Source organism: Oncorhynchus clarkii, chromosome 17 (assembly GCF_045791955.1).
Source record: "Oncorhynchus clarkii lewisi isolate Uvic-CL-2024 chromosome 17, UVic_Ocla_1.0, whole genome shotgun sequence".
In the NCBI taxonomy this organism is placed as follows: domain Eukaryota; kingdom Metazoa; phylum Chordata; class Actinopteri; order Salmoniformes; family Salmonidae; genus Oncorhynchus; species Oncorhynchus clarkii.
This window is the reverse complement of record NC_092163.1, coordinates 67,252,747-67,278,321: the sequence shown is the minus strand read 5'-3', so window position 1 is coordinate 67,278,321 and position 25,575 is coordinate 67,252,747. Positions and strand designations below refer to the sequence as shown.

The window sequence follows — 25,575 nt, the reverse complement described above, 5'->3', positions numbered from 1 at the left end:
AGAGAGATTTTACTAGAAGATTACGACGCTCTAAGACCAGCATAAAATTGTAGACACTTAACAAACCAGAGCCAAGCAGACACTTTCAGGATAATCAAAATCCTGTTAGATAAGTGTTGTTCTGGGGAACTGAACAGTTTAAAGCCATGCACTAAAGGAATAAAGGTGATATCTAGCCAAATTGTGTTTAGATCTCTTCGTTTTTACAACGAAGTAAACCATGGACCCATATACTAGGAAAGCAGGCTGAACAAGCCAAGTGGGTGCACACTGCTTTTGCAAGGTTTATAACAGTAATTTAAGTTCATAAAACTATCTGCAGTGAAATGAGAATGGTGTCTGTTGTGCATGATGCCTTTCTATCTGAACACACTAACATTGCATCTGCCTGAATCAGCACAAATTCTGAGCATCTATACATTAGGTAAAGAGATAAATCAAACTCGATAAAAACAATGGAAATGCCATGGAAACACGTGGGGGAAAGATGCCGTGGGGGAAACACCCCGAATCTCCTCATTGCCCCACAGCAAAAAAAATGTGCCTACATTTACGCTATTGTTTCAATGTTTATTTCACACTATGTTGAGGTAAAAATCGGAGTATAATGCTTGTATAGATGTCAACTCCAATACATGTTCATGTCATCGTCACCTACACACTGCATTACAGTTAAAAATGACTTTCTGTATGCTAGCTATACTACCAGCATATTCGAACGAATGTTAGCATTTAGCTGTCACTTCTTCTATACCTGAAAAGGGACAAATTCTAAATGTTATGCATTGGATTTTAGCAACCACATTGTGGGCCTGTTACAATATTTCAATCATGACGGATTTGACAAATATCCACTTTGTTAGAGCAGATTGGTTGAATGTGCACCAATCCAGCATCCTTCTTCTATCCCCCACTGTCTGCATTCCATTGACCTCTTTAATGCATCTATACTGTACACTTCACTCCATATAGGTCTCACCTCCAGTGACTCCAGGTTCTCTCCGTTCTTCATCCACCTATAGGAGGGCTTGGGCTTCCCGGTGGCCTTGCATTCCCACACCAGAGAGTCGTCAATGGGCTTCTGCACATCCTCAGGTTTCTCTATCAGATGTGGAGGGGCTGCATGGTCAAAAAAACATTGTGGTGAATTAGAACATACTCACACAGATAATATATCTTACAGGTAGACTTTACTCCTTATATTTCTAAAATAATGTACAGGATTTTGAAATTATATAATATATATAATTATACTGATCCTATACTAAGATACATTTGCGTTATCTATTTCAGTAGCACATACAGATGTAGGATCTTAATTTGAGCCAGTTTTCTACAGCAGGAAAATAATCCTGAAGCAACTGGAATTCTGAATTATTATGTGGATAATAATTATAGACTTGTTTGTAGGTCTTGATACATTTTTCAAGTCTGAAATTTCAAAGTGGAAATGACAAATTACAGAAGCCTTTTTAAACCTAAAATACACAACACATTATAAATGTCCTGCTATGCAGGAAAGTTCTCCTACAACAGTGATCAAATGAAGATCCTACATCTGTATAATGAACTTAACACTTGGATAGTAATGCACCATTCACTCCATCTGCTGTATTTTTAGGTTCCTCTACTTACGTCCAAGCATAAGCTCAATTTGCATTGCATTGACCTTATGCTTAAACAGAAGTACAACCTAAAAATACAGCAGATGGGGTAAATGGTACATGACTATCCAAGTGTTAGGTTTATTAATACAAGCCAGACGTATTAGTGTGTCCATGGGTGGAAAAAAAGGTGGCATCTAGAACAAAAAAGGGCTCCTTGGCTGTCCCCATAGGTGAACCCTCTGAAGAAACCTTTTGTGTTCCATGAGGTACCCTTTCAACAGAGACCCAAAAGAGCTCTACTTGGAATCAAAAAGGGTTTTTACCTGGAACCAAAAAGGGTTATCCTATGGGGACAGCCACAAAATCCTTTTGGAACCCTTTTTTATAAGAGTGTACAGTACAGTGCCATAAAATGCCTCTCCCAAAACCATTGAAGTAAATGATGGTGCAATTATACAGGAGCTGCATTGATTCCTACTCTAACTTCCAAGTAACTCATGACTGGTTAACGAATTAGTGAGGGGCAAAATGAGGAATATAAACCTCCAGATTTACTATCCTCATAACTATCCATGTTGTGGATGACGCTATAATCCTCTATCACACCAGGTCATTGTCACACGTACGTTTCCATTACACAGAACCTCAATAATGCCACACTGCCCGACTGACCTGTGAGGTGATTTATCTGTAATAGTACATACAAATCCAACTCTAATTGTGTTCCTGCTTCAGCTCAGCTTGCTTTCAACAATTTCAAGATTACACAGTGAGGAATCCAATAGTAATTGCAAATGTATCCCTATCCCTTCTGTGTGTATTTGATGTGATGCATGTGTGTGTGAGAGCAAAAATAGAGAGAGAAAAAGAAAAAGAGAGTGAGAGAAAAAGGAAGAAAGAGGAAAAATAATTGTCTGTGGGTCTCTGTGTGTGGCTGGGTATTAAGAGGGTAGCCAGAGTGAGATAGCAGAAAGAGAGAGAGGGGTACTTTGAGACTCCATTATCACCAGTCATTTAGCATCACATCCATGCCAGTGCAATCTAACAGAGGATCCTCGTGGCCATGCTCCAACCTCTCCACCCCCCACGACCCCATTGTTGTTGTTGTTGTTTTTTAGCCTTGTCAGGGCCGCTCACTCCATCCCTCACCCACTGTGAACGTATCGACTCTCAGTCAAAGATCACAAAATGAAAACAGGCAGCCCATCCCTGGCTGCATCAGGCCCGGTGTGCACACAATCAGCCCAAACATTTCAAATCAACCGGCTAAAGCAAAGAGGGAGATTGGGGATAGGCAAAAGGGGAATCAGAGAAAAGGACTTAAGTTTTTATGTGCAGTATCTTGAGATACTACTTATTGTAGGAAAGTATGAAATAAACAGCAGTGGCATATGCATATTTAGTTGTATTAATCTCCAGAGTAGGCAACCTTTTAGAATGCAAATGATCCATGATCATTAGTCCCTGTGTTTTGATTTAATACTCATAATCATTATACCTGGCAAATATCGACATGTCAAAATGATCTCTCCAATCAAGAGTAAGACAATAGAGATGCATTTAAATGTAGCTTTGACTAACATGAAATAATTATTATCATTTACCTTGTAAAAACACAAGATGTGCAAGACCCAGAAGAACCCGATTAAAGCATTAGCATATAACTGCTAAGAAACTCTCAAATAATGCCTTCATCTCTTTTCTAGGCAGAAAGCTGAGGCTTTCACAGCTTTGTGGCTGCAGGTTGTACTGATGTACACAAGATACATTTTTCCATTTCCTGATTCTGACACACTGCTGACGAATGTCTCAAAAGCTTAATTCAAGCAGACTTAAAAATAAGATTACAGATGTGTATCACATGGCAGAGAGGCAGAGAGATGGAGAGAGACACTTTTTACTTTTTGTCTTTCTTTAATGAAACATTCTCATTTCATTAAAACCTCACCCTCCATTAAAATAAAACACCAAAATATATCCTGTACTGCATACATGTGTACCATACTCACTTTTCCCTCTTCCACACGATACAAAACCACACCACACATCACAATAACCCCCACAAAAATCACCACTTCTACAACCGTATATCCCAGCTATACAGACAGCACCCCCAACATATCATATCTCCTTATCATTTTATAGAACTCAAATTCGACCCTAAAGTGCAGAGACCATCCAATTAAATAATAGTAAAGGGTCTGTTATCCCCCCACCTTTGACCATGTTCCTCCTTGTTATCCAAATAGCCAACTTTGCCTGAGCAAACAGAAAAATCAACAACAAACATTTGGCCTTTTCCTTATTTGAATACCTGTACCCCATTATAAACATCCCAACAGTAAAAACTACCCCCAACCTCTCACACAGACACAGACATTCCAACAGAGACATTAATGGCATTAACCTGGCGCACACAGAAAACACATGAATCACAGTTTCTCTCATAACACAGAAAGGACTCCCCTGCCCGACTCCCGGTTCAACCTGTGCCAAACAGCTGTTAGTGGCCAGGGCTCCATGTAGAACCCTCCACTGGAGGTCCCCTGACCTCTATGGTGCTGGGGGTTTGTAGAGCCCCCTCCATCTAAAACCCACCATACTCTCCTTCCCACATACCCCCTGCCACTGATGTTCCTTCACTCCTGTTAGGCTCCTAATGTTCCTCACCTTAATGCAGAGGTTGTAGAGGGCTTTACCCCCCCCCCCCCCCCAAACTCCTCCGGAGTGTTAAAATCTAACAAGTCCTCCAGACCCCTTTGCCAGTCCCCAGTCTCTGCCATCACATGCAGTGGCGGAAACATTGGTGGCCCCTCCCCCTTTGGCTGCTCAAACATCCCCCTTACCGGCTCAGACAGTGCCTCCTGGACCTTCTCCAGGAATCTCTCCAACAGCCTAAGATACGTTATTCCTGTTTGTTGTGCCAGGACTTCCGGAGTTTTCCACCCCTCCTCTCCCATCAGTCACAGGTCACCCAGCCTTAGTAAGCCCGCTGCCATCATTTGCCTCTGCAGGGTGGCCGACTGAACCCATTTCAAAGGGATGGCTATGTTGTGGAGGATAGGCTCCTCCCACATCCACACCCACAGCCCAGGCTCCAAACCCCCTTCTCGTGTGGGCCTTAGCAGCTGCCAGGCCCTCGGAGTAAAAATCAGAGAGAACTGCTGTACTCAGCCTCTCCAGCCTCATGAGGAACAGCTGCCGGTCCAACCCTAATCCGCCAGCTCTTCTCAGCAGTGCGCATGCTGGTTCCCTCAAGCCAACATTAGTGTTGTACAGCAGTCTCTGTGCCGCCTTTAGTAGGAATGCAGCCACCCTGCTCTCCAGTTCCACCAGGCCCTGTCCTCCTTCGTGGACGGTAATGTACAACACTGCCACCCTCAGCCAGTGATGGACTGGCCAGAAAAAGTCCACCAGCTTGCGAGGGGGGGGGGGGGGGGGTTGAGGACAGGAAGTTGCCACCAGGTTGTTGATTATCAGCAACCTCCCACCATATGACACTTGGGGCTGGAGCCACCTCCACCTGGCCAGTCAAAGTCCATCTTTAATTATATGAGCTCTATCACAACCCTGTGACTCTCAGATCAATTCAGTGTCTATCAATGAATTCTCTGAGAGCCCCCTCTCTTGCAACTGAGATCCTTTAATAGCAAAGATCCACCCCCCCTAGACGACATGACAAACCACAGGTCTTAGGAACTTACACAAAGAAAATACTTTACTTCAGAGAGGAGTATCCCCTAGCCAGACAGAGTTGGCTATAAATTATCGTTCAGTTTGGTCTCCTAAACAAAGCTCTGATTTCGTCCTTGGTACAAAATGGTACCAAGACATTACCCCCACCCTATGATATATATCAAATTGTCATTTAGATACAACCAATTCTAAATACAACCAATCCTGGACAAGCTCACGGAGAGGAGAGTGACTGGTACAAAGACACAGTGGAGCAAAAGATATGTTTACACATGATGACCCCTTGACCTCTCCCCTCTCTGCGGGCCAAACAACTTAGTCTTGACATAGAACAGATACTGCAACCCCACCACAGTATTATACAAAAATAACATTCTGATGAGAAGTAACTTACAAACATATGATGAATATAAAACATCTTACCTATGTTACCAACCAATTCTGATTATTCCCCAACACTACGACAGAGCTTTGCCCCAGTTTTGCCTCAATTTACCTTAGTTGACGAAGCTCCCTTGTACACCTTCAGACTGGTCTATTAATGCCTGCATATCTTGCCCATCCCTGACCATCACAGAAATGTAATCTGCATACACTGACACTGCCATGCCTGTCACCACACCCATGCCTGTCCAGCACACTCCCTGCAGTCTCCTGCGTAGCAGGCCCAAAAAAGGCTTACAGGCTAGCGTATATAACTGCCCCGATAGAGGGCATCCTTGTCTAATGCCCCGTCTCACTGTCCGCAAAACAAAAATCCCCAAATCACATTGTATGATTTTTAAGTCATTAATTTGCATTTTATTGCATACCATAAGTATTTGATACATCAGAAAAGCAGAACTTAATATTTGGTACAGAAACCTTTGTTTTCAATTACAGAGATCATACGTTTCCTGTAGTTCTTGAACAGGTTTGCACACACTGCAGCATGGATTTTGTCCCACTCCTCCAAACAGACCTTCTCCAGATCCTTCAGGTTTCGGGGCTGTTGCTGGGCAATACGGACTTTCAGCTCCCTCCAAAGATTTTCTATTGGGTTCAGGTCTGGACACTGGGTAGGCCACTCCAGGACCTTGAGATGCTTCTTACGGAGCCACTCCTTAGTTGCCCTGGCTGTGTGTTTCGGGTCGTTGTCATGCTGGAAGACCCAGCCACGACCCATCTTCAATGATCTTACTGAGGGAAGGAGGTTAGTTGGCTAAGATCTCGAGATACATGGCCCCATCCATCCTCCCCTCAATACGGTGCAGTCGTCCTGTCCCCTTTGCAGAAAAGCATCCCCAAAGAATGATGTTTCCACCTCCATGCTTCACGGTTGGGATGGTGTTCTTGGGGTTGTACTCATCCTTCTTCTTCCTTCAAACACGGCGAGTGGAGTTTAGACCATAAAGCTCTATTTTTGTCTCATCAGACCACATGACCTTCTCCCATTCCTCCTCTGGATCATCCAGATGGTCATTGGCAAACTTCAGACGGGCCTGGACATTCACTGGCTTGAGCAGGGGGACCTTGCGTGCGCTGCAGGATTTTAATCCATGACTGCGTAGTGTGTTACTAATGGTTTTCTTTGAGACTGTGGTCCCAGCTCTCTTCAGGTCATTGACCAGGTCCTGTCGTGTAGTTCTGGGCTGATCCCCCACCTTCCTCATGATCATTGATGCCCCACGAGGTGAGATCTTGCATGGAGCCCCAGACCGAGTGTGATTGACTGTCATCTTGAACTTCTTCCATTTTCTAATAATTGTGCCAAAAGTTGTTGCCTTCTTACCAAGCTGCTTGCCTATTGTCCTTGTGCAGGTCTACAATTTTATCTCTGATGTCCTTACACAGCTCTCTGGTCTTGGCCATTGTGGAGAGGTTGGAGTCTGTATGATTGAGTGTGTGGACAGGTGTCTTTTATACAGGTAACGAGTTCAAACAGGTGCAGTTAATACAGGTAATGAGTGGAGAACAGGAGGGCTTCTTAAAGAAAAACTAACAGGTCTGTGAGAGCCGGAACTCTTAGTGGTTCGTAGTTGATCAAATACTTATGTCATGCAATAAAAAGCAAATGAATTACTTAAAAATCATACAATGTGATTTTCTGGATTTTTGTTTTAGATTCCGCCTCTCACATTTGAAGTGTACCTATGATAAAAATGACAGACCTCTACATGCTTTGTAAGTAGGAAAACTTGCAAAATCGGCAGTGTATCAAATACTTATTCTCCCCACTGTGTAATAATAATAATACGATTAACACTTTTTTTGCTTACTACATTATTCCTTATGTGCTATTTCATAGTTTTGATGGCTTCACAATTATTCTACAATGTAGAAAAATAAAGAAAAACCCTTGGATGAGTAGGTGTGCCCAAACTTTTGATTGGTACTGTACAGTGGGGCAAAAAAGTATTTAGTCAGCCACCAATTGTGCAAGTTCTCCCACTTAAAAAGATGAGAGAGGCCTGTAATGTTCATCATAGGTACACTTAAACTATGACAGACAAAATGAGAACAAAAATCCAGAAAATCACATTGTAGGATTTTTTATGAATTTATTTGCAAATTATGGTGGAAAATAATTATTTGGTCAATAACAAAAGTTTATCTCAATACTTTGTTATATACCCTTTGTTGGCAATGACAGAGGTCAAACGTTTTCTGTAAGTCTTCACAAGGTTTTCACACACTGTTGCTGGAATTTTTGCCCATTCCTCCATGCAGATCTCCTCTAGAGCAGTGATGTTTTGGGGCTGTTGCTGGGCAACACGGACTTTCAACTCCCTCCAAAGATTTTCTATGGGGTTGAGATCTGGAGACATAATTTATAAATCTCAAAATAGATGTAACACCTACAGATTGCCCCTTTAAGTCCATCAAAAGTGTGCAAGTTTGAGCATGTTTCCATTAGTCCAATGGATAGGTGCATCAAGAAGTTAACCTGGAAAAAACAGCCCAGGTCCCTACGTAATTGCGCTAAGTTAGCCTGGAGGTCTACATTGCCTTGCCCCACCATCTCTACCTCCATCTCACTAATACTACGCTCTCGTTCCCCCAATACTCTCCTAGCCTCTGAGGATGAGAGAGCTGTATACCTTTGACAGAAAAGACGAATTTGGACTCTCCCCACATCCTACCTTTGAATCAGAGACTCGTATTCCTCTGCTGCCCCCACCTTTCCCAAAAGGTCTGGAAATCTGAGCAAAAAGTGGCATCTTGTAAGAGCTTTACATTAAACGTCCAATAGGATGCCTGCCGGGGCCATGGTGAAATAGACAGCCTAGCCATGGTAATGTGGTGATCAGAAAACCCCACCGGGAGATTGGTAGCGCCCAACAGCCTATTGCGTCGATTCCTGGACATGTACAAACGATCAAGTCGGGCTGCACTCACCCTAGCCCCAAAAACCTTCACCCATGTACAGTTGAAGTCAGAAATGTATATACACTTCGTTTGGAATCATTAAAACACATTTTTCAAACACTCCACAAATGTCTTGTTAACAAACTATAGTTTTGGCAAGTCGGTTAGGACATCAATTTTGTGCATGCCACAAGTAATTTTTCCAACAATTGTTTACAGACAGATTATTTCACTGTATCACAATTCCAGTGGGTCAGACGTTAACATACACTAAGTTGACTGTGCCTTTAAACAGCTTGGATAATTCCAGAAAATGATGTCATGACTTTTGAAGGTTTAGAAGGCTTTAGAAGGCTAATTGACATCATTTGAGTCAATTGGAGGTGTACATGTGGACGTATTTCAAGGCCTACCTTCAAAATCAGTGCCTCTTTGCCTGACATCATGGGAAAATGAAAAAATAAATCAGCCAAGATCTCAGAAGAATAATTGTAGACCTCCACAAGTCTGGTTCATCGTTTGGAGCAATTTCCAAATGCCTGAAGGTACCACGTTCATCTGTACAAACAATAGTACGCAAGTATAAACAAAATGGGACTACGCAGGCCTCATACTGATCAGGAAGGAGACGTGTTCTTTCACCTAGAGATGAACGTACTTTTGTGCAAAAAGTGCAAATCAATCCCAGAACAACAGCAAAGGACCTTGTGAAGATGCTGGAGGAAACAGGTACAAAAGTGTCTATAACCTGAAAGCCCGCTCAGCAAGGAAGAAGCCACAGCTCTAAAACCGCCATAAAAAAGCCAGACTACGGTTTGCAACTGCACATGGGGACAAAGATCGTACTTTTTGGAGAAATGTCCTCTGGTCTGATAAAACAAAAATATAACTGTTTGGCCATAATGACCATCGTTATGTTTGGAGGAAAAAGGGGGAGGCTTGCAAGCCGAAGAACACCATCCCAACCGTGAAGCACAGGGGTGGCAGCATCATGTTCTCGCGGTGCTTTGCTGCAGGAGGCACTTCATAAAATAGATGGCATCATGAGGAAGCAAAATTATGTGGATATATTGAAACAACATCTCAAGACATCAGTCAGGAAGTTAAAGTTTGGCTGCAAATTGATCTTCCAAATGGACACTGACCCCAATCATACTTCCAAAGTTGTGGACAAATGGCTTAAGGACAACAAAGTCAAGGTATTGCAGTGGCCACCACAAAGCCCTGACTTCAATCCTATAGAATATTTGTGGGAAGAACTGAAAAAGCATGTGCGAGCAAGGAGGCCTACAAATCTGACTCAGTTATACCAGCTGTCAGGAGGAATGGGCCAAAATTCACCCAAATTATTTTGGGAAGCTTGTGGAAGTTAAACAATTTAAAGCCAATGCTACCAAATACTAATTGAGTGTATGCTAACTTCTCACCCACTGGGAATGTCAATGAAAGAAATAAAAGCTGAAATAAATAATTCTCTCAACTATTATTCTGACATTTCACATTCTTAAAATAAAGTGGTGATCCTAGCTGACCTAAGACAGGGAATAGGGAATGTTTACTAGGATTAAATGTCAGGAATTGTGAAAAACTGAGTTTAAATGTATTTGGCTAAGTTGTATGTAAACTTCCAACTTCAACTGTCTTGTGTTGGGATGTTTACTTCTCCAAACATCCACTAGGTCGAACTGATTAATGATGTCCCTTAACACTCCCACTGACATTGAATGAGGCTCTTCCACATTTCTGTCTTTCGTAAAATCCATTTTACAGTTCCAGTCCCCGCCGACCACCAGCATTTCCTGAGGCGCTACCTGTGAGAGTTCCTGTCTAAGACTCCCAAATAGAATCCCCCTCTTTCTCCCCATGTTAGGTGCATACACATTTATAAAGACAAAACCATATTGTTCATTTCTGATTTTACAGCAAGCAGCACACACCACCTTTGAGGAGCACATTTTTACAGACAGACCCAGTACAAAAAGGACTACCACCCTTGCACTAAAATGTGCCCCATGGCTCAACACACTTGCTCCTTTCCACAAGAGCCTCCAATCGACTTCATTCACCACATCACTATGCGTCTCCTGCAGAAACAACAGTACTTTTTTTGTTTTACATATTCACCCAACACACTCCTCTTTCCCGTATCTCTGGCGCAATTTATATTGAGCGAGCCTACCCGAAGTGTCTCCATCAGAAGTGGGAGAAAAGCCAGCAAAGAAAGAGACCAATAGCAAAGCTCAAAAATCCCCAGTGCCAGAAAGAAACTATTAATCTAAACAGTGTCTGAAGGTTGACCCTTACGCACTGTTGTGACCCACTTCCAACCTAAACCGTTTCCTGGATGAGAGGACACCAATGCCCCTCATTTTTCATAGCATGTACTGATCTTACAAACTTTCTCGGATCAGAAAAAAAAGCCTCAAGATTAAATTTTTTCCCCTTGGTCTCATTCCGGAACCTTGTTAGTTCTTTCAATGTGTACTTTGACCCCTCTGCTTGACTGGCTGTCAGCTCTGGACCCATTGAAGAGGAGTCTGAAAAAAAACCTCATCATCCTTTTCCTCAGACTCACTTTCCTCCTCATCTCCATCTCCCATCCTGACCACCTGCCCTTCCTCTCTGGTCAGGGCATCCCCCCCAGCACCAGGCAAAGGTTCCATGGTGCCTTTGATCACACCAGCCTTTCCCCTCCCACCTCCTTCTTCTCCCCACTTCCCCACTATACTCTCCTCATCCACTAGCATAACCTGACGAGGCCCAGCCTCATCCACATCACCATCCATAGCATGACTAGACTCAGCCTCTGCTACACCACCATCCATAGCATGACTAGACCCAGCCTCAGCTACCCCACCATCCATAGCATGACTAGATTCAGCCTCCACTACACCACCATCCATAGCATGACTAGACCCAGCCTCAGCTACCCCACCATCCATAGCATGAATAGATCCAGCCTCAACTACACCACCATCCATAGCATGACTAGATCCAGCCTCCACTACACCACCATCCATAGCATGACTAGACCCAGCCTCAGCTACCCCACCATACATAGCAGGATTAGATCCAGCCTCCACTACACCACCATCCATAGCATGACTAGACCCAGCCTCAGCTACACCACCATCCATAGCATGACTAGACCCGGGCCTCAGCTACACCACCATCCATAGCATGACTAGACCCAGCCTCAGCTACCCCACCATCCATAGCATGACTATATCCAGCCTCCACTACAGCACCATCCATAGCATGACTAGACTCAGCCTCTGCTACACCACCATCCATAGCATGACTAGACCCAGTCTCAGCTACCCCACCATCCATAGCATGACTAGACCCAGCCTCCACTACACCACCATCCATAGCAAGACTAGACTCAGCCTCTGCTACACCACCATCCATAGCATGACTAGACTCAGCCTCTGCTACACCACCATCCATAGCATGACTAGATCCAGCCTCAGCTACCCCACCATCCATAGCATGACTAGATCCAACCCTCACTACACCACCATCCATAGCATGACTAGACCCAGCCTCAGCTACACCACCATCCATAGCATGACTAGATTCAGCCTCAGCTACCCCACCATCCATAGCATGACTAGATCCAGCCTCAGCTACACCACCATGTATAGCATGACTAGTCCCAGCCTCAGCTGTCTGCATCTCATTGTCCCCTGCACGTTGATCTCGATTAGAGCCCCTCCCCATGCCTCACTTTAAAATGCACATTTAGCTGTTGCTCATTGTTTTCAGAAACATAAACACTTGCCTCCAGAATGAAACAACGTGCTTAACGGCATTTGCCTGAAAACCTCCCAACAGTACACGAAAACCGCTAGCAAACTTACCGAACGACTCAACTCTTTCCTGATTTGCAACTACCACCCTTGTCGAAGGGGTAGAAAGAGGTGAAATTGGCACCAACACACCCCTTACAAATATACCACTAGCAATTAGCCTACCAACCAAATTTTCCCTTTTCATGAACACAAACACAGCTTTGTTCATTCCGGAAGCGGAATGTATAAATTCAGCTCCTACCTGTTCACTGACTGCGAGCAGAACCTCGTCCACTTTAACTCCGTTCTCAGGAATGCACCTGAATCGATGCCGTATCGACAGCGTCTCCTCCACGCTAGGCTGAGAAGCCATCGCACACACCACACCTTCCAAACCCCAGGAAACAAACTCTGTCCTCTTCCACCCTAACTTTGAAAAAACCTGTGGATACCGCTAAAACAAAGTGCATTAACCCAAGAAAATTAATTAGAACTGAGCCCTTCACACCAAACACTCAAACTCCAAAAAACATCCAGCATGCACTGCAAGCGATAGAGAGAGAAAGCACATCAAAATAGGGCAGACCTGCTGCTAATATGGACAACCTATCCCCTGTAGCTCACAGCCAGAGCGACACTGCAGGGAGCTTGGAGGCAGGCACGTTGTAAATAATGCCAAATTGTTTAATGCACAGAAATAGTTATTCCTGACAGCTGACAGAGCCTGACTTACACACCACAGGGGCATAGAGATGGGAAACCAATTGAAGGAGAGATATTCAGTTGAATTTGGAAGAAAATCAAGAGATCATAAATATTTACCCGCACGGAAATAGATGGCCTGCATAGAAGTATGTATGTTAGTTATCACCTGCTGTGCTCAGTTTTTTAAAAAAAACGTTGTTTTGCAATCCCTATAACTATACTGTATATCGTTGCTGCTACCAAAGCGAACATACTTTCATATAATTAGTCCAGACGGCCATGTATCTTTAGAGTATTTCCCAGCATTTATCTGTGACTGATCCACATTGTGGAATATAAACAATGCAACAACAAGTGTAATAAAAAATGCAGGGAGCCAGACAAGCTATTCTTGTAAATGGGCCATTAGGCATGCAGCGGAGAACGACCCCAGAAGGTAGAGATAAATCTCAGTGGTGAGGATGGCCTACAAGTACTTACTTAATAAAAGGACGTCTTGTATGAAGAATGCCATCGTATGACTACTAGAGAACAACGGAAGGTCGCAACCCTTCATTTGACTAGACTCTACTCTGACACTGATAGAGCCTTAAGACTGCCTGCTGTGTTATTAGAGGTCAAAATACGGTCTAATGCTGGGGCCAATAGTGACAATAATATTGGTCCTAACAGGGGGACAAAAATCATTTAGCTAAACTATTTTATTTTTCTCTCAGCTTGAAACATCCTGAATAGACAGTGATGTTTTTGATGATTTTATCTCAATAACCAAGAGAAAGGTTAAATCATAATACAATTAATACATGCATGGATGACAATGACAGCAAATCCAAAACAGAAATATTCTGCCGCAGGGAATCAGTTGAAGATCTACATTAATAATTAGAGGATATCACCAGAATACTATCTGAATGAAACCGACAAGAATACAACTAATAACACTAACAATCACATTTCACAACTACTCTTCCTCATCTTCATCCAGATGCTGCACTGCGGATTATTCCGATGGCATGTGTGGCCCTGGTCTAAGTATAGTACATTTAACAGCTTTGATCTCCAGTCAAGTTGGATGTCAATCACAATGCCATCTGGTGGAGACCAATACAAGTCCCACGCACAAGGTCACATCCAAGGTCTCCTCCTCATCCACATCATCATTGCTTTAATCTGGATCAAAATATTATGGGCATCATGGCCTTAATCATTTGGGATGCTCTGTTAAAACAATGCTCCCCCATGCAAAGTGGCCACAGTTGATTACCGATGGCTGTGTTTTAAACCCAGTTAGGTCTCCCTTTGATGCATTTCAATCTGAGCGAAGCTGACACATGCAGCCTTCACTGGTTCAAATACTTATGTGATTCAGGATCACCTACCGTAGAATGAGAGCTTTCCTTTTACAGTGTTCTTCCCCCTGGAGTTCTCTGCCACACACTCATATGTGCCCGCGTCTTCCTGCTGGAAATAAGGGATTTCCAGGACGCCGCTGGCTTTCCCCACGTCCACTTTCCTAGAAAAGGGGATTCCGTCCACTCTACTCCAGTTTATAGAGGGGACAGGGCTGGAGTAAAGAGGAATGGAAAGAGAAACCTTGTAGCATGTTCATATTACAAACACAAATCATTTGTAATATTACAACCTCACTACAATACTTAACCTAGATGGATTCAATTGATCAGACAAAAAAAACTGACATGTAGGTAATACATAATTCAGCTAGTGTACCAGGAGTCACAGCCCCAACTCTACGAGAAATCTCAGATGTCCAGCACAGCTTCAATCAGAGGAGGGTTGGAGGCATGCAGTGATACATGAAAAATATCTTGCAGTTTGTTAATAACTTTTATGCCTTTCATGTATTTGTGTGCCTGTTTAACCAAGCCCAGAGTCCACTTACTTTCCTAATGCAAAACATTCCAGTTTCACTGTCAATCCTTTGGCTACATGGACAATCTCTGGAAACTGAACTTCGATCTTCGGCTCGTATTCACCCATTATACCTGAGGAGGAGTAATTCACAACCAATTATAAGAAAGCAAAAAACAACAACACAGATAATATCATATGTCGTTATGTCCTAAGCGATTACAATCATACACCTGAGAAGTGGTTATTTTGGAAAACCAATAACAGGTTCTCATTGTTGCTGGTATTCTCTATCTGCAAATCACATTTCCAGAGGTTTCTCAGCCCAAATGGGCTCTTGAAATGGGAGAAACAAGCCAATTTCATCTCCTTGATATTGTGAGGCACGGTTCCCTGACTGACTGTGAAACCTCATTCAGATCTGTATCTCCATTGTCTAATACAGCCAGGTAGCCAAGGCCATATCAGCCATAGTAAATGAGACAGCTGGATGAGGCTCTAATCAGTGATGTAGTCAAGTCACTAAACCTTGAGTCCGAGTCGAGTGCCAAGTCCCTACACTATTAGAAAAAAGGGTTCCAAATGGATTCTTTGTGAATTAATAGGCTTATACCAAAAACCATTTTCATCTGAAGAAACCTTTTTGGAAGACGATGGTTCTTTGTAAGGCAAGCTCACTGGGCACAGATGTCAATTCAACATCTAATTGATTTAAATTTGTTGAGTTTTTAACTAACCTGAATTCAATGTGAAATCAACAACAAAAAATCACCATGTCATTGGATTTAGGTTAAAAGTTGGGTGAAATAAATTCCATTACTGGGAGATGAATTCACCTTTCAGCAGGACAATAACCTAAAACACAAGGCCAAATCTACACAGAAGTTGATTACCCAGAAGATAGTGATTGTTCCTGAGTGGCCAAGTTACAGTTTTGACTTAAATCTGCTTTAAAATCTATGGCAAGACTTGAAAGTGGTGTTTAGCAATGATCAACAACCAATTTGACAAAGCTTGAAGAATTTTGAAAAGAATAATGGGCAAATGTTTCACAATCCAGGTGTGGAAATCTCTTAGAGACTTACCCAGAAATATTCAAAGCTGTAATTGCTCGCAAAGGTGATTCTAACACATATTGACTCAGGGGGTTGAATACTCATCTAACCAAGATATATTAGTGCTTTATTTTTTATATATATATTTTTATGAATGTTACATTTTTCTGCATGTGTGATTTAATGAAAGTTTGAGTTTTATAGCATTTTATTTGAATTTGGCGCTCTGCATTTCCCGAGGCTATTGGCCACTTGGCCACTTGGCCACTTGAGACGCTAGCGCCTCCCTATCCATAAGAGGCTTCTTAACACCTTTTTTTAAAGAGTGTGTTAGCTAATCAAAGTTTAACATTTTAAAAGTTGAATTGATCATTAGAAAACCCTTTTGCAATTATGTTAGCACAGCTGAAAACTGTTGTGCTGTTTAACGAAGCAATAAAACTGTCCTTCTTTAGACTAGTTGAGTATCTGGAGCATCAGCATTTGTGGGTTCGTTTACAGTATCAAAATGGCCAGAAACAAATAACTTTCTTCTGAAACTCATCAGTCTATTTTTGTTCTGAGAAATGAAGGCTATTCCCGTGAAATTGCCAAGAAACTGAAGATCTCGTACAGATCTCTATCCAGAAAAGAAAGAGGAGTGGGAGGCCCCGGTGCACAACTGAGCAAGAGGACAAGCACATTAGAGTGCCTCACAAGTCCTCAACTGGCAGCTTCATTAAATAGTACACGCAAAACACCAGTCTCAACATCAATGGTGAAGAGGCGACTCTGGGATGCTGGCCTTCTAGGCAGAGTTGCAAAGAAAAAGCCATATCTCTGTCCAGTGTTTGTGTTCTTTTGCACATCTTAATCTTTTATTTTTATTGGCCAGTCTGAGATACTATTTAATGAAGAAGCCAGTTGAGGACTTGTGAGGGGTCTTTTTCTCAAACTAGACACTCTAATGTACTTGTCCTCTTGCTCAATCTGTAGGTAGGCAGCCGCCTTTCTGTGCTAGTGGTGGCTGTTTAACAATCTGATGGCCTTGAGATAGAAGCTGTTTTTCAATCTCTCTGTCCCAGCTTTGATGCACCTGTACTGACCTCACCTTCTGGATGGAAGCGGGGTGAACAGGCAGTGCCTTGGGTGGTTATTGTCCTTGATGATCTTTCTTGCCTTCCTGTGGGTGTTGTAGGTGTCCTAGAGGGCAGGTAGTTTGCCACCGGTGATGCGTTGTGCAGACCGCACCACCCTCTGGAGAGCCTTGCGGTTGTGGGTGGTGCAGTTGCCGTACCAGGCGGCGATACAGCCCGACAGGATGCTCTCAATTGTGCACCTGTAAAGGTTAGTGAGCGTTTTCGGTGACAAGCCACATTTTTTCAGCCTTCTTCACCACACTGTCTGTGTGGCTGGACCATTTCAATTTGTCGATGATATGTACACAGAGGAACTTAAAAGGAACCTTCTCCACTGCTGTTGTGTCGATGTGGATAGGGGGGTGTTCCCTCTGCTGTTTCCTGAATTCCACAATCATCTCTTTTGTTTTACTGCCATGGAGTGAGAGGTCCCAGTGTTGAGGATCAGCAGAGTGGAGATGTTGTTTCCTACCTTCACCACCTGGGGGCAGCCCGTCAAGAAGTCCAGGACCCAGTTGCACAGGGCGAAGTTGAGACCCAGGAGTTTGGGTATACATTATAGTGTTGAATGCTGACCTGTAGTCAATGAACAGCATTTGTACATAGGTATTCCTCTTGTCCAGATGGGATAGGGCAGTGTGCAGTGTGATGGCGATTTCATCGTCTGTGGACCTATTCGATCGGTAAGCAAATTGAAGTGGGTCTAGCGTGACAGGTAGGGTAGAGGTGATATGATCCTTGACTAGTCTCTCAAAGCACTTCATGATGACAGAAGTGAGTGCTACGGGGCAATAGTCATTTAGTTCAGTTACCTTAGCTTTCTTGAGAAGAGGAACAATGTTTGCCATCTTGAAACATGTGGTATTATTTAATGATAGGTCGGCTGACTACACATAAATGTTTCCCCTGATTCAACCAATTATAGTTGTCTTCATGACCATATTTAATAGGGAGAGTTAATTTACTCATGATCATATCTAAGTGGGATGAATAATTAGCAGTGGTAGTTTTAATGCTAACATACTGAATGCAACACGTGGGTTATGAACCAGGGTCTCCCACAGGAACAACCAACATATTAGCCCATTAGACCAAGATGAAATTCCCTCATAGGCTGAGGGCCGATGCTGGTTTTTGATGTTTGCAGGCGGGTTACCTCATCCTGTGACCATGACCAACTCATGTCCGCTACATGTACTTGCGCCTGACATATCTGCTAGATATAACGATTAGAAAAATATATCTGATATTTGTTCATGTTAAAAGGACTCTTCTGGTTTCAGATTGAGGCCTAAACAGTTGGAGTAAAAAAGATCTGCTCAAGGCCATGCAAGAAAGCTTTGTCAAAGGCTCTCCAATGAAAATGTATTTTGTCTGAGTGATCTAATTGTTGGCTTTCTCTAACTAATGTTTAACACTATGCAGAGATACAATTATTCATATACTGTATGTATGATTTATTAATGGTATAGTAGTGTAGTTTAATATTACTGACATTTCACCTACTGATTGTGAACAAATTACACTATTCTAATGTGATAGTATTGCACACATTACACAGCACAACAGCCAGAAAATGAACATATGAAATAGGAATATACTGTTTTGATAGGGTGTAAGTGGTTGTCGTAGAACTGGATCTCACCATCACTGCGGAGCACCAAAGGCGTGGGCGGGCCCTGGACTCTGGTTTTGGTGACAGTATTGGTCACCACACAGGTGTAGTTGCCCACATCAGAAGGCTCCACTTTAGCGATGTATAGATTGCCCGTCTCCTGGGAGATAAAGCGTCGTGTGTCCTGCTTCACAAACGAGGGATACTCATTAAAAATCCAGGAGAATGTCAGATCTGTGGAGAAAGGAGAAGAAATGTGTGAGATCAAATACAACTAAAATTACACCAGGGTTTCAGGGTCACTCTGACTCTCCTTATTAGAATAATAACACGGGAGAATAGGGAGAATACCAGTTTTGTCTGGTTGGAATTGATTTGGTGGAGTAGCAGGTGTGTAGGGTTGTTTGATTCTTCACCCTCCAAAGGGGTTGCAGAATCATCACAGAGCTACATGCTAGGGTGAAAATTAATGATGGTCTGAGTGTGATGAGTTAGGAGGTGCTCTAATTATCTGGACACATTTCAAAATGAATATTGTTTGTGTGGCAGGGTTTCCTTGGTAAAAAAAAAATATTGCATTTTGACAAAATCAGAGGACATTTTGTAGATAATACAAGGCCTTGAGATTGGCTGAATGTTTTATTTCACAGAGAAAACAAACTTTAAACATTCTAAGTTGTTAAGAATGACCGACTAGGAAGCCTAGTTCGGGTTTGGTTTTTGTAGCACACAGTTGGACAGCAGAGTTACATGACCAAAAATAATGGTTTTATTGATACAAAAGTGCAAGAATACAAATTCATTTGGGGAATGCGTAAGGGATAGGCCTAATTTCTAAGGAACGATGGGCTTGAGCTCGGATGGTCACAAAATACTAGGTTAATTGTACTGTAAGTAAATGTTAAAATAACTCTCACCATGATGGTAAAAATAACAATACAACAATCATACCCTGATGAAGACAGCTTGTTTGTCGAAACATTACTTATTCGGTTATTAAATTATTGCATCTGAGCTCCTAGAGTGTGTGGCTCTACTTTTATTTTTCAATTGTTCTACTCCGCTAGCCAGCACCTCGACTAAACAGGTGTGCATTACATTCGCCCCCACAAAAATAACAATACAACATATAGTATACAGTACATTTGTAGGATCACAGGACAAGGCAGGATCTCAGATCTGCTATGATTCACAGGATAACGAGCATCATGTTGGCTGGTAACTGTCAGGTGGGTCTCTCCAGTCATTTTCTTACTGTAAATGTCAGCATCTTTTTAATGTCATGTCTTTTGTGGTTTGAGTCTTTCAAAAAGAACATAACACACATTTTGAAGAGTAACCTTTGAAATAAACACTTTGTTTGGCTATTTGTCTGGTGATTCAGTAACTTTATGTGCCCAGAGACTTTGGTTCCTTAGGCCAAAAGCATTCACAGAGGAGTACATTTAAAATATATATATATATTTGTATGCATGACTGAGGCAACTGAAATACTGTACATTCTTTAAAAAACCTTTCCCATTCTGCATCTTTTGTAGTGCTTGTGTTAATCCAAGCTCACTGTTCCCACCAGGACTTTGAACGTTTCATAAGCACCACCAGCATAATCATCATTATCACCACCATCATCATCATCGTCGTTGTCGTCGTCGTTAGCGTCATCATCATCACCATCATCATGTCATTTAAAAGGTATATAAAATCAGTGGTGATCCCATCTGCATTGCTTGCTGTCTGCTTTCCTTGCTGTTTGGGGTTTTAGGCTGGGTTTCTGTATTCTTTGTGACATCTGCTGATGTAAAAAGGGCTTCATAAATACATTTGATTGATTGATTGAATACACAAGCAGTACCCTACAGCTAAACCATAGTTCTAGGTTTCGATCTACTGCAAAGAACAAATGATAGACAGAGCCAGTGTAAAACGCATTGTGATTCGTGACAGTTTGATCTCAGCTGGGGTACTTATCAAGAACACTGCTTTCAGGGTCATGTTGTTTTTTTCTGTTGCCAAGCTCTCGTTTGAAGCTTTCAGGGACAAATGATTATTTCTGAATGTTCTGACATTCTAATCAGTGGAGGGCGGCCTGAGTTTTCCAGGCCTTCTAATTGACAGGCACGTACCTTTTCCCGCTGAGCCTAATCAAACCCATTCACTTGTTAGCTGGTTGGTAATTAAACAAAACAGTCTTGAAGGATTCCTCCTTTACCCTTTCTATCTGCCTGGTCATTTATCACAGCAGGCTTCGATGCATGATGCAGCTCACTCACTATTAGGAGCAGGTACAGGCTACAGCATGAATCAGAGCAGGCCAATCAGCCTCTTCAGAAGTGTATTTTGGCAGAGTCCTGAGGGTATTAGAACACAGAAGGTGATGGCACAGCAAGCGGAGAGGAGGGGAAAGGACAACAGAGACATGGAACATTCTGCTCTCCAAGGCAGGACAAGGCATATTGTTTTGGCTCGTTTCCTCTCCAGTGCTCATGGGTTGTGCTTGCACCTGCTCACACACGTGTTTACTACTCATAAGTTTAATGGTGACTACAGTATGGGATAATAAATAATGGCAAGAAAATATAATGATAATGCAGTGTTGAACAAGGCTAGGAAACATGACTGAAATATATTCAGTTATGTTACTCACCAGCACTACCAGCATTACCAGCATTACGACCAGGAATACAACTTTCCAGAATCGGATCCTTTGTTTCTCACCCTGCAGAGCAATTGAACTGAATCCAGAGTAAGTAAGTAAGTACTCGGAGTGGTCTTCTAGTCCGACTTCGGAGGCGCACACACCATCCACCGCTTCCAAGTATATTACTCGCTTATGTTCAATCTCTGGGTAATAAAGTTGACGAGCTCAGGGCGAGGATTTCCTTCTAGAGAGACATCAGGGATTGTAACATACTCTGTTTCATGGAAACATGGCTCTCTCAGGATATACTGTCTGAGTCCGTCCAGCCAGTTGGGTTCTCAGATCATCGCGCAGACAGGGATAAATATCTCCCCGGAAGGGAGATTACAAAAAAATGGTAACTATAATCCGTTACGTTACCAGCAAAAATATTGTTATCAGATTACCGATACTTTCGAAAAACTAGATGATTACTTTAAGGATTCATTTTTAATTCAGAAAGCATGTTTGCAATTTTTTTTGGACACTTTTCTGTTTTCCCAATGACATTCAAATCAGCATCGAAAAAAGGCGCAAGTTTAAGTTTGTTCCACCTGAGCGAGTCTATCCACAAGTCAGAGACCACTATGATGACACACCAAATGCATTTGATAGATCGCGGGAAAAGCGCAGGAATAGGCTTTTGTAGGTTACTGTCCAAGCTATGTCTTCCAATGGTGCGACTGCTGCTGGAATCCAAAGATTATCCAACTTGAATAAATGCTTGGAGTTAAGGATGACAGTAGTGATGTAGTCTACGGCAATACGGATATCACTTATTATTGATATTTACATAGCGCATTGATGTGAATCCTACTGCTGCTTTCTCATCTAGCTATTTTTTATGTAAATACATAATTGAATCGTATTATTATATGTAGTAGAAAGTGATGGCTTAGAAGAAGCCTACATAACCAACCCATAAAGTAACATTTAAAATCCATATATGGCCAGCTATGTAAACTTTAACATTGATTTATCCTGCAACAGATGCCGTTCAATTGGTAACATACATTTTCATCTTCTTCTAATGCCTCTTAAAGGGAAGGTAATCTAAAAGTAACGGAATGTAATCAGATTATGTTACTGAGTTTGGGTAATCCAAAAGGTACATTACTGATTACAATTTCGGACAGGTAACTTGTAACTGTAATGGATTACATTCAGAAAGTAACCTAGCCAACCCTGCTCTCCGGGAAGAAGAAGGGTAGGGGTGTATGTTTCATGCTTAACGACTCAAGTCGTTTTGTTCATCTGACCTAGAACACCTCACAATCAAATGTCGACCGTATCATCTCCCAAGAGAATTCCCTTCGGTTATAGTCACAGCCATGTATATCCCCCCTCAAGCTGATACCACAAAGAACTTCACTGGACTTTATGCAAAATGGAAACCACATTTGCTGTGGCCACATTTATAATAGCTGGGGATTTTAATTAAGCAAATTTGGGAGAAAGGCTACCGAATTTCTATCAACACATGGACTGTAGTACTCGCGCTGCTAAAACACTCGACCACTGCTACTCCAACTTTCGGGGTGCCTACAAGCCCTCCCCGTCCTCCTTTCGGAAAATCTGACCACGACTCCATTTTGCTATTCCCTTCCTATAGGCAGAAACTCAAAAAGGCAGTACCCGTGTTAAGGACTGTTCAACGCTGGTCAGACCAATAGGAATATACGCTTCAAGATTGTTTTGATCACGGGGACTGGGATATGTTCCGGGTAGCCTCGGATAATAACATTGATGAACATACTGATTTGGTGACTGAGTTTATCAGGAAATGTATAGGAGATGTTGTACTTATTGTGACTATTAGAACCTACCCCAACCAGAAACCGTAGATAGATGGCAGCATTTGCGCAAAACTGAGAGCGCGAACCACCGCATTTAAACATGGCAAGGTGACTTTGTACAGTATATGGAAGAATACAAACAGTGTAGTTGTTCCCTCTGCAAGGCAATCAAACAAGCAAAACGTCAGTATAGAGACAAAGTGGAGTCCCAATCCAACGGCTCAGACACCAGACGTATGTGACAGGGTCTACAGACAATCATGGACTACAAAATGAAAACCAGCAACGTCGCGGACACTGACATCTTGTTTCTTGTTTCTTGTTTCACAGACAATATTTTGACAGTTTTGGAAACTAGGGTTTTCTATCCTAATCTGACAATTATATGCATATTCTAGATCCTGGGCCAGAGAAATAGGCAGTTTCATTTGGGTACGTTTTTCATCCAAACATCAAAATACTTTCCCCTACACTCAACAGCTTAAATAGCACATTAAAGGCTGCTGCCTATATACATAAACTTGAAATCACTGGCCACTTTAATAAATGGAACACTTGCCAATTTAATAATGTTTACATATTTTGCAATACTCCTCTCATATGTATATAATGTATTCTATTATATTCTACTCTATCTTAGTCTACGCCTCTCTGACATTGCTCATCCATAAATGTATATTTTCTTAATTCCATTCCTTTACTTAGATTTGTTTGTATTGGGTATACAGTATGTTGTGAAATTGTTCAATATTACTTATATTACTGCACTGTCAGAGCTAGAAGCACAAGCATTTCCCCTACACCCACAATAACATCTTCTAGACACGTGTATGTGACCAATAAAATTTGATAGATAATGGATTTCCATTAAAAATCCTATTTTCCCTAACTCCTTAACCCTAAACCTAACCCGTAACCAAAACCCTAACTCTAACCCTAACCCTGATTTGTGAGCATAAAAGTGCCTTTTTCCTCGTGGGGACTGGTGAAATGTTGCTACTTGTCAGACTTTTCCATGTTTTACTATCCTCCTCACAAGGGATAGACTTCTGGTCCCCACAAGGAAAGACTTCTGGTCCCCACAAGGATAGTAACTCCAAACACACACGCTAAAATAATGTGCGACTTAGTATTTTTATACATGACCCTAAGCATGATGGGATGTTAATTGTTTAATTAACTCAGCAACAACAACTGTTTGGAAGCACCTTTCAATATACTTTCAATCCCTAATTTACTCAAGTGTTTCCTTTATTTAGACAGTTACCTATAGATAAAGCATTCTGTAGCATGTGGGCATATTCTAAGAGATGATACATTTGAGAAGAGAGGAGTTTCCACTTTGAGGAGTCCCCCGAGAGGCTTGAGAGATGCTGACAAATTATGGCGCTGTGTGTATCTAGACTGCTGGGCTTGCACAATACTTCGAAGAAGTCACAATGAAATGAAGAGATCTGCAAAAACAGAGACCAACAAGTAAATCGTAAATAATTTGTGAAAATGTAAAAATTATGTAAGAAGGCGGAGACACTAAGCAATTCTCCAGAATAAAATCTGCCATACTTTGAGACAACACAGCTGTGTCGTAAGTCTCCAATGCAGAGCACAGCATACAATTCATTATTGTCACACTCAGGGAAAATAACATACTGTATGACTGAAAGCAAGATTTTGTAGAAATGTTAGCTCATTTATTGAAAATGAAATACAGAAATATCTCATTTACATAAGAATTCACACCCTTTGTAGAAGCACCTTTGACAGTGATTACAGCTGTGAATCTTTCTTGGTAAGTCTCTATGAGGTTTCCACACCTGGACTGCATTTGCCCATTATTATTTTCAAAATTCTTCAAGCTCTGTCAAATTGTTTGTTGACAATTGCTAGACAACCAATTTCAGGCCCTGCCATACATTTTGAAGCAGATTTAAGTCAAAACTGTAACTCGGACACTGTCTTCACTGTCTTCTTGGTAAGTAACTACAGTGTCTGGTGGAAAGCCGACTGAACCAGGTTTTTCTCTAGGATTTTGCCTGTACTTAGCTCCATTACGTTTATTTTGTATCCTGAAAAACTCCCCAGTCCTTAACGATTACAAGTATAACCATAACATGATGCAGCCACCAGTATGCTTGAAAATATGGAGAGTTGTACTCAGTAATGTGTTAATTTGCCCCAAACATAACACATTGTATTTGGGACAAAAAGTGAATTGCTTTGCCACATTTTTTTCAGTATTACTTTAGTGCCTTGTTGCAAACAGGAATATTTGGAATATGTTTATTCTGTACAGGC

The 25,575-nt window shown here is 42.0% G+C and overlaps 1 protein-coding gene across 1 annotated transcript in view; it reads right to left on the bottom strand.

The window, feature by feature from the left end:
• Positions 1–25,575, bottom strand: part of LOC139371295 (contactin-4-like) — a 227,907-nt gene that overhangs the window by 69,650 nt on the left and 132,682 nt on the right. Inside the window, exons 6-9 of the mRNA XM_071111598.1 lie at positions 18,838–19,041; positions 15,051–15,153; positions 14,530–14,714; positions 980–1,119 (exon numbers count right to left, since the gene is read on the bottom strand). Coding sequence (XP_070967699.1) covers positions 980–1,119; positions 14,530–14,714; positions 15,051–15,153; positions 18,838–19,041 — 632 coding nt within the window. The remainder of the gene's footprint in view (positions 1–979; positions 1,120–14,529; positions 14,715–15,050; positions 15,154–18,837; positions 19,042–25,575) is intronic.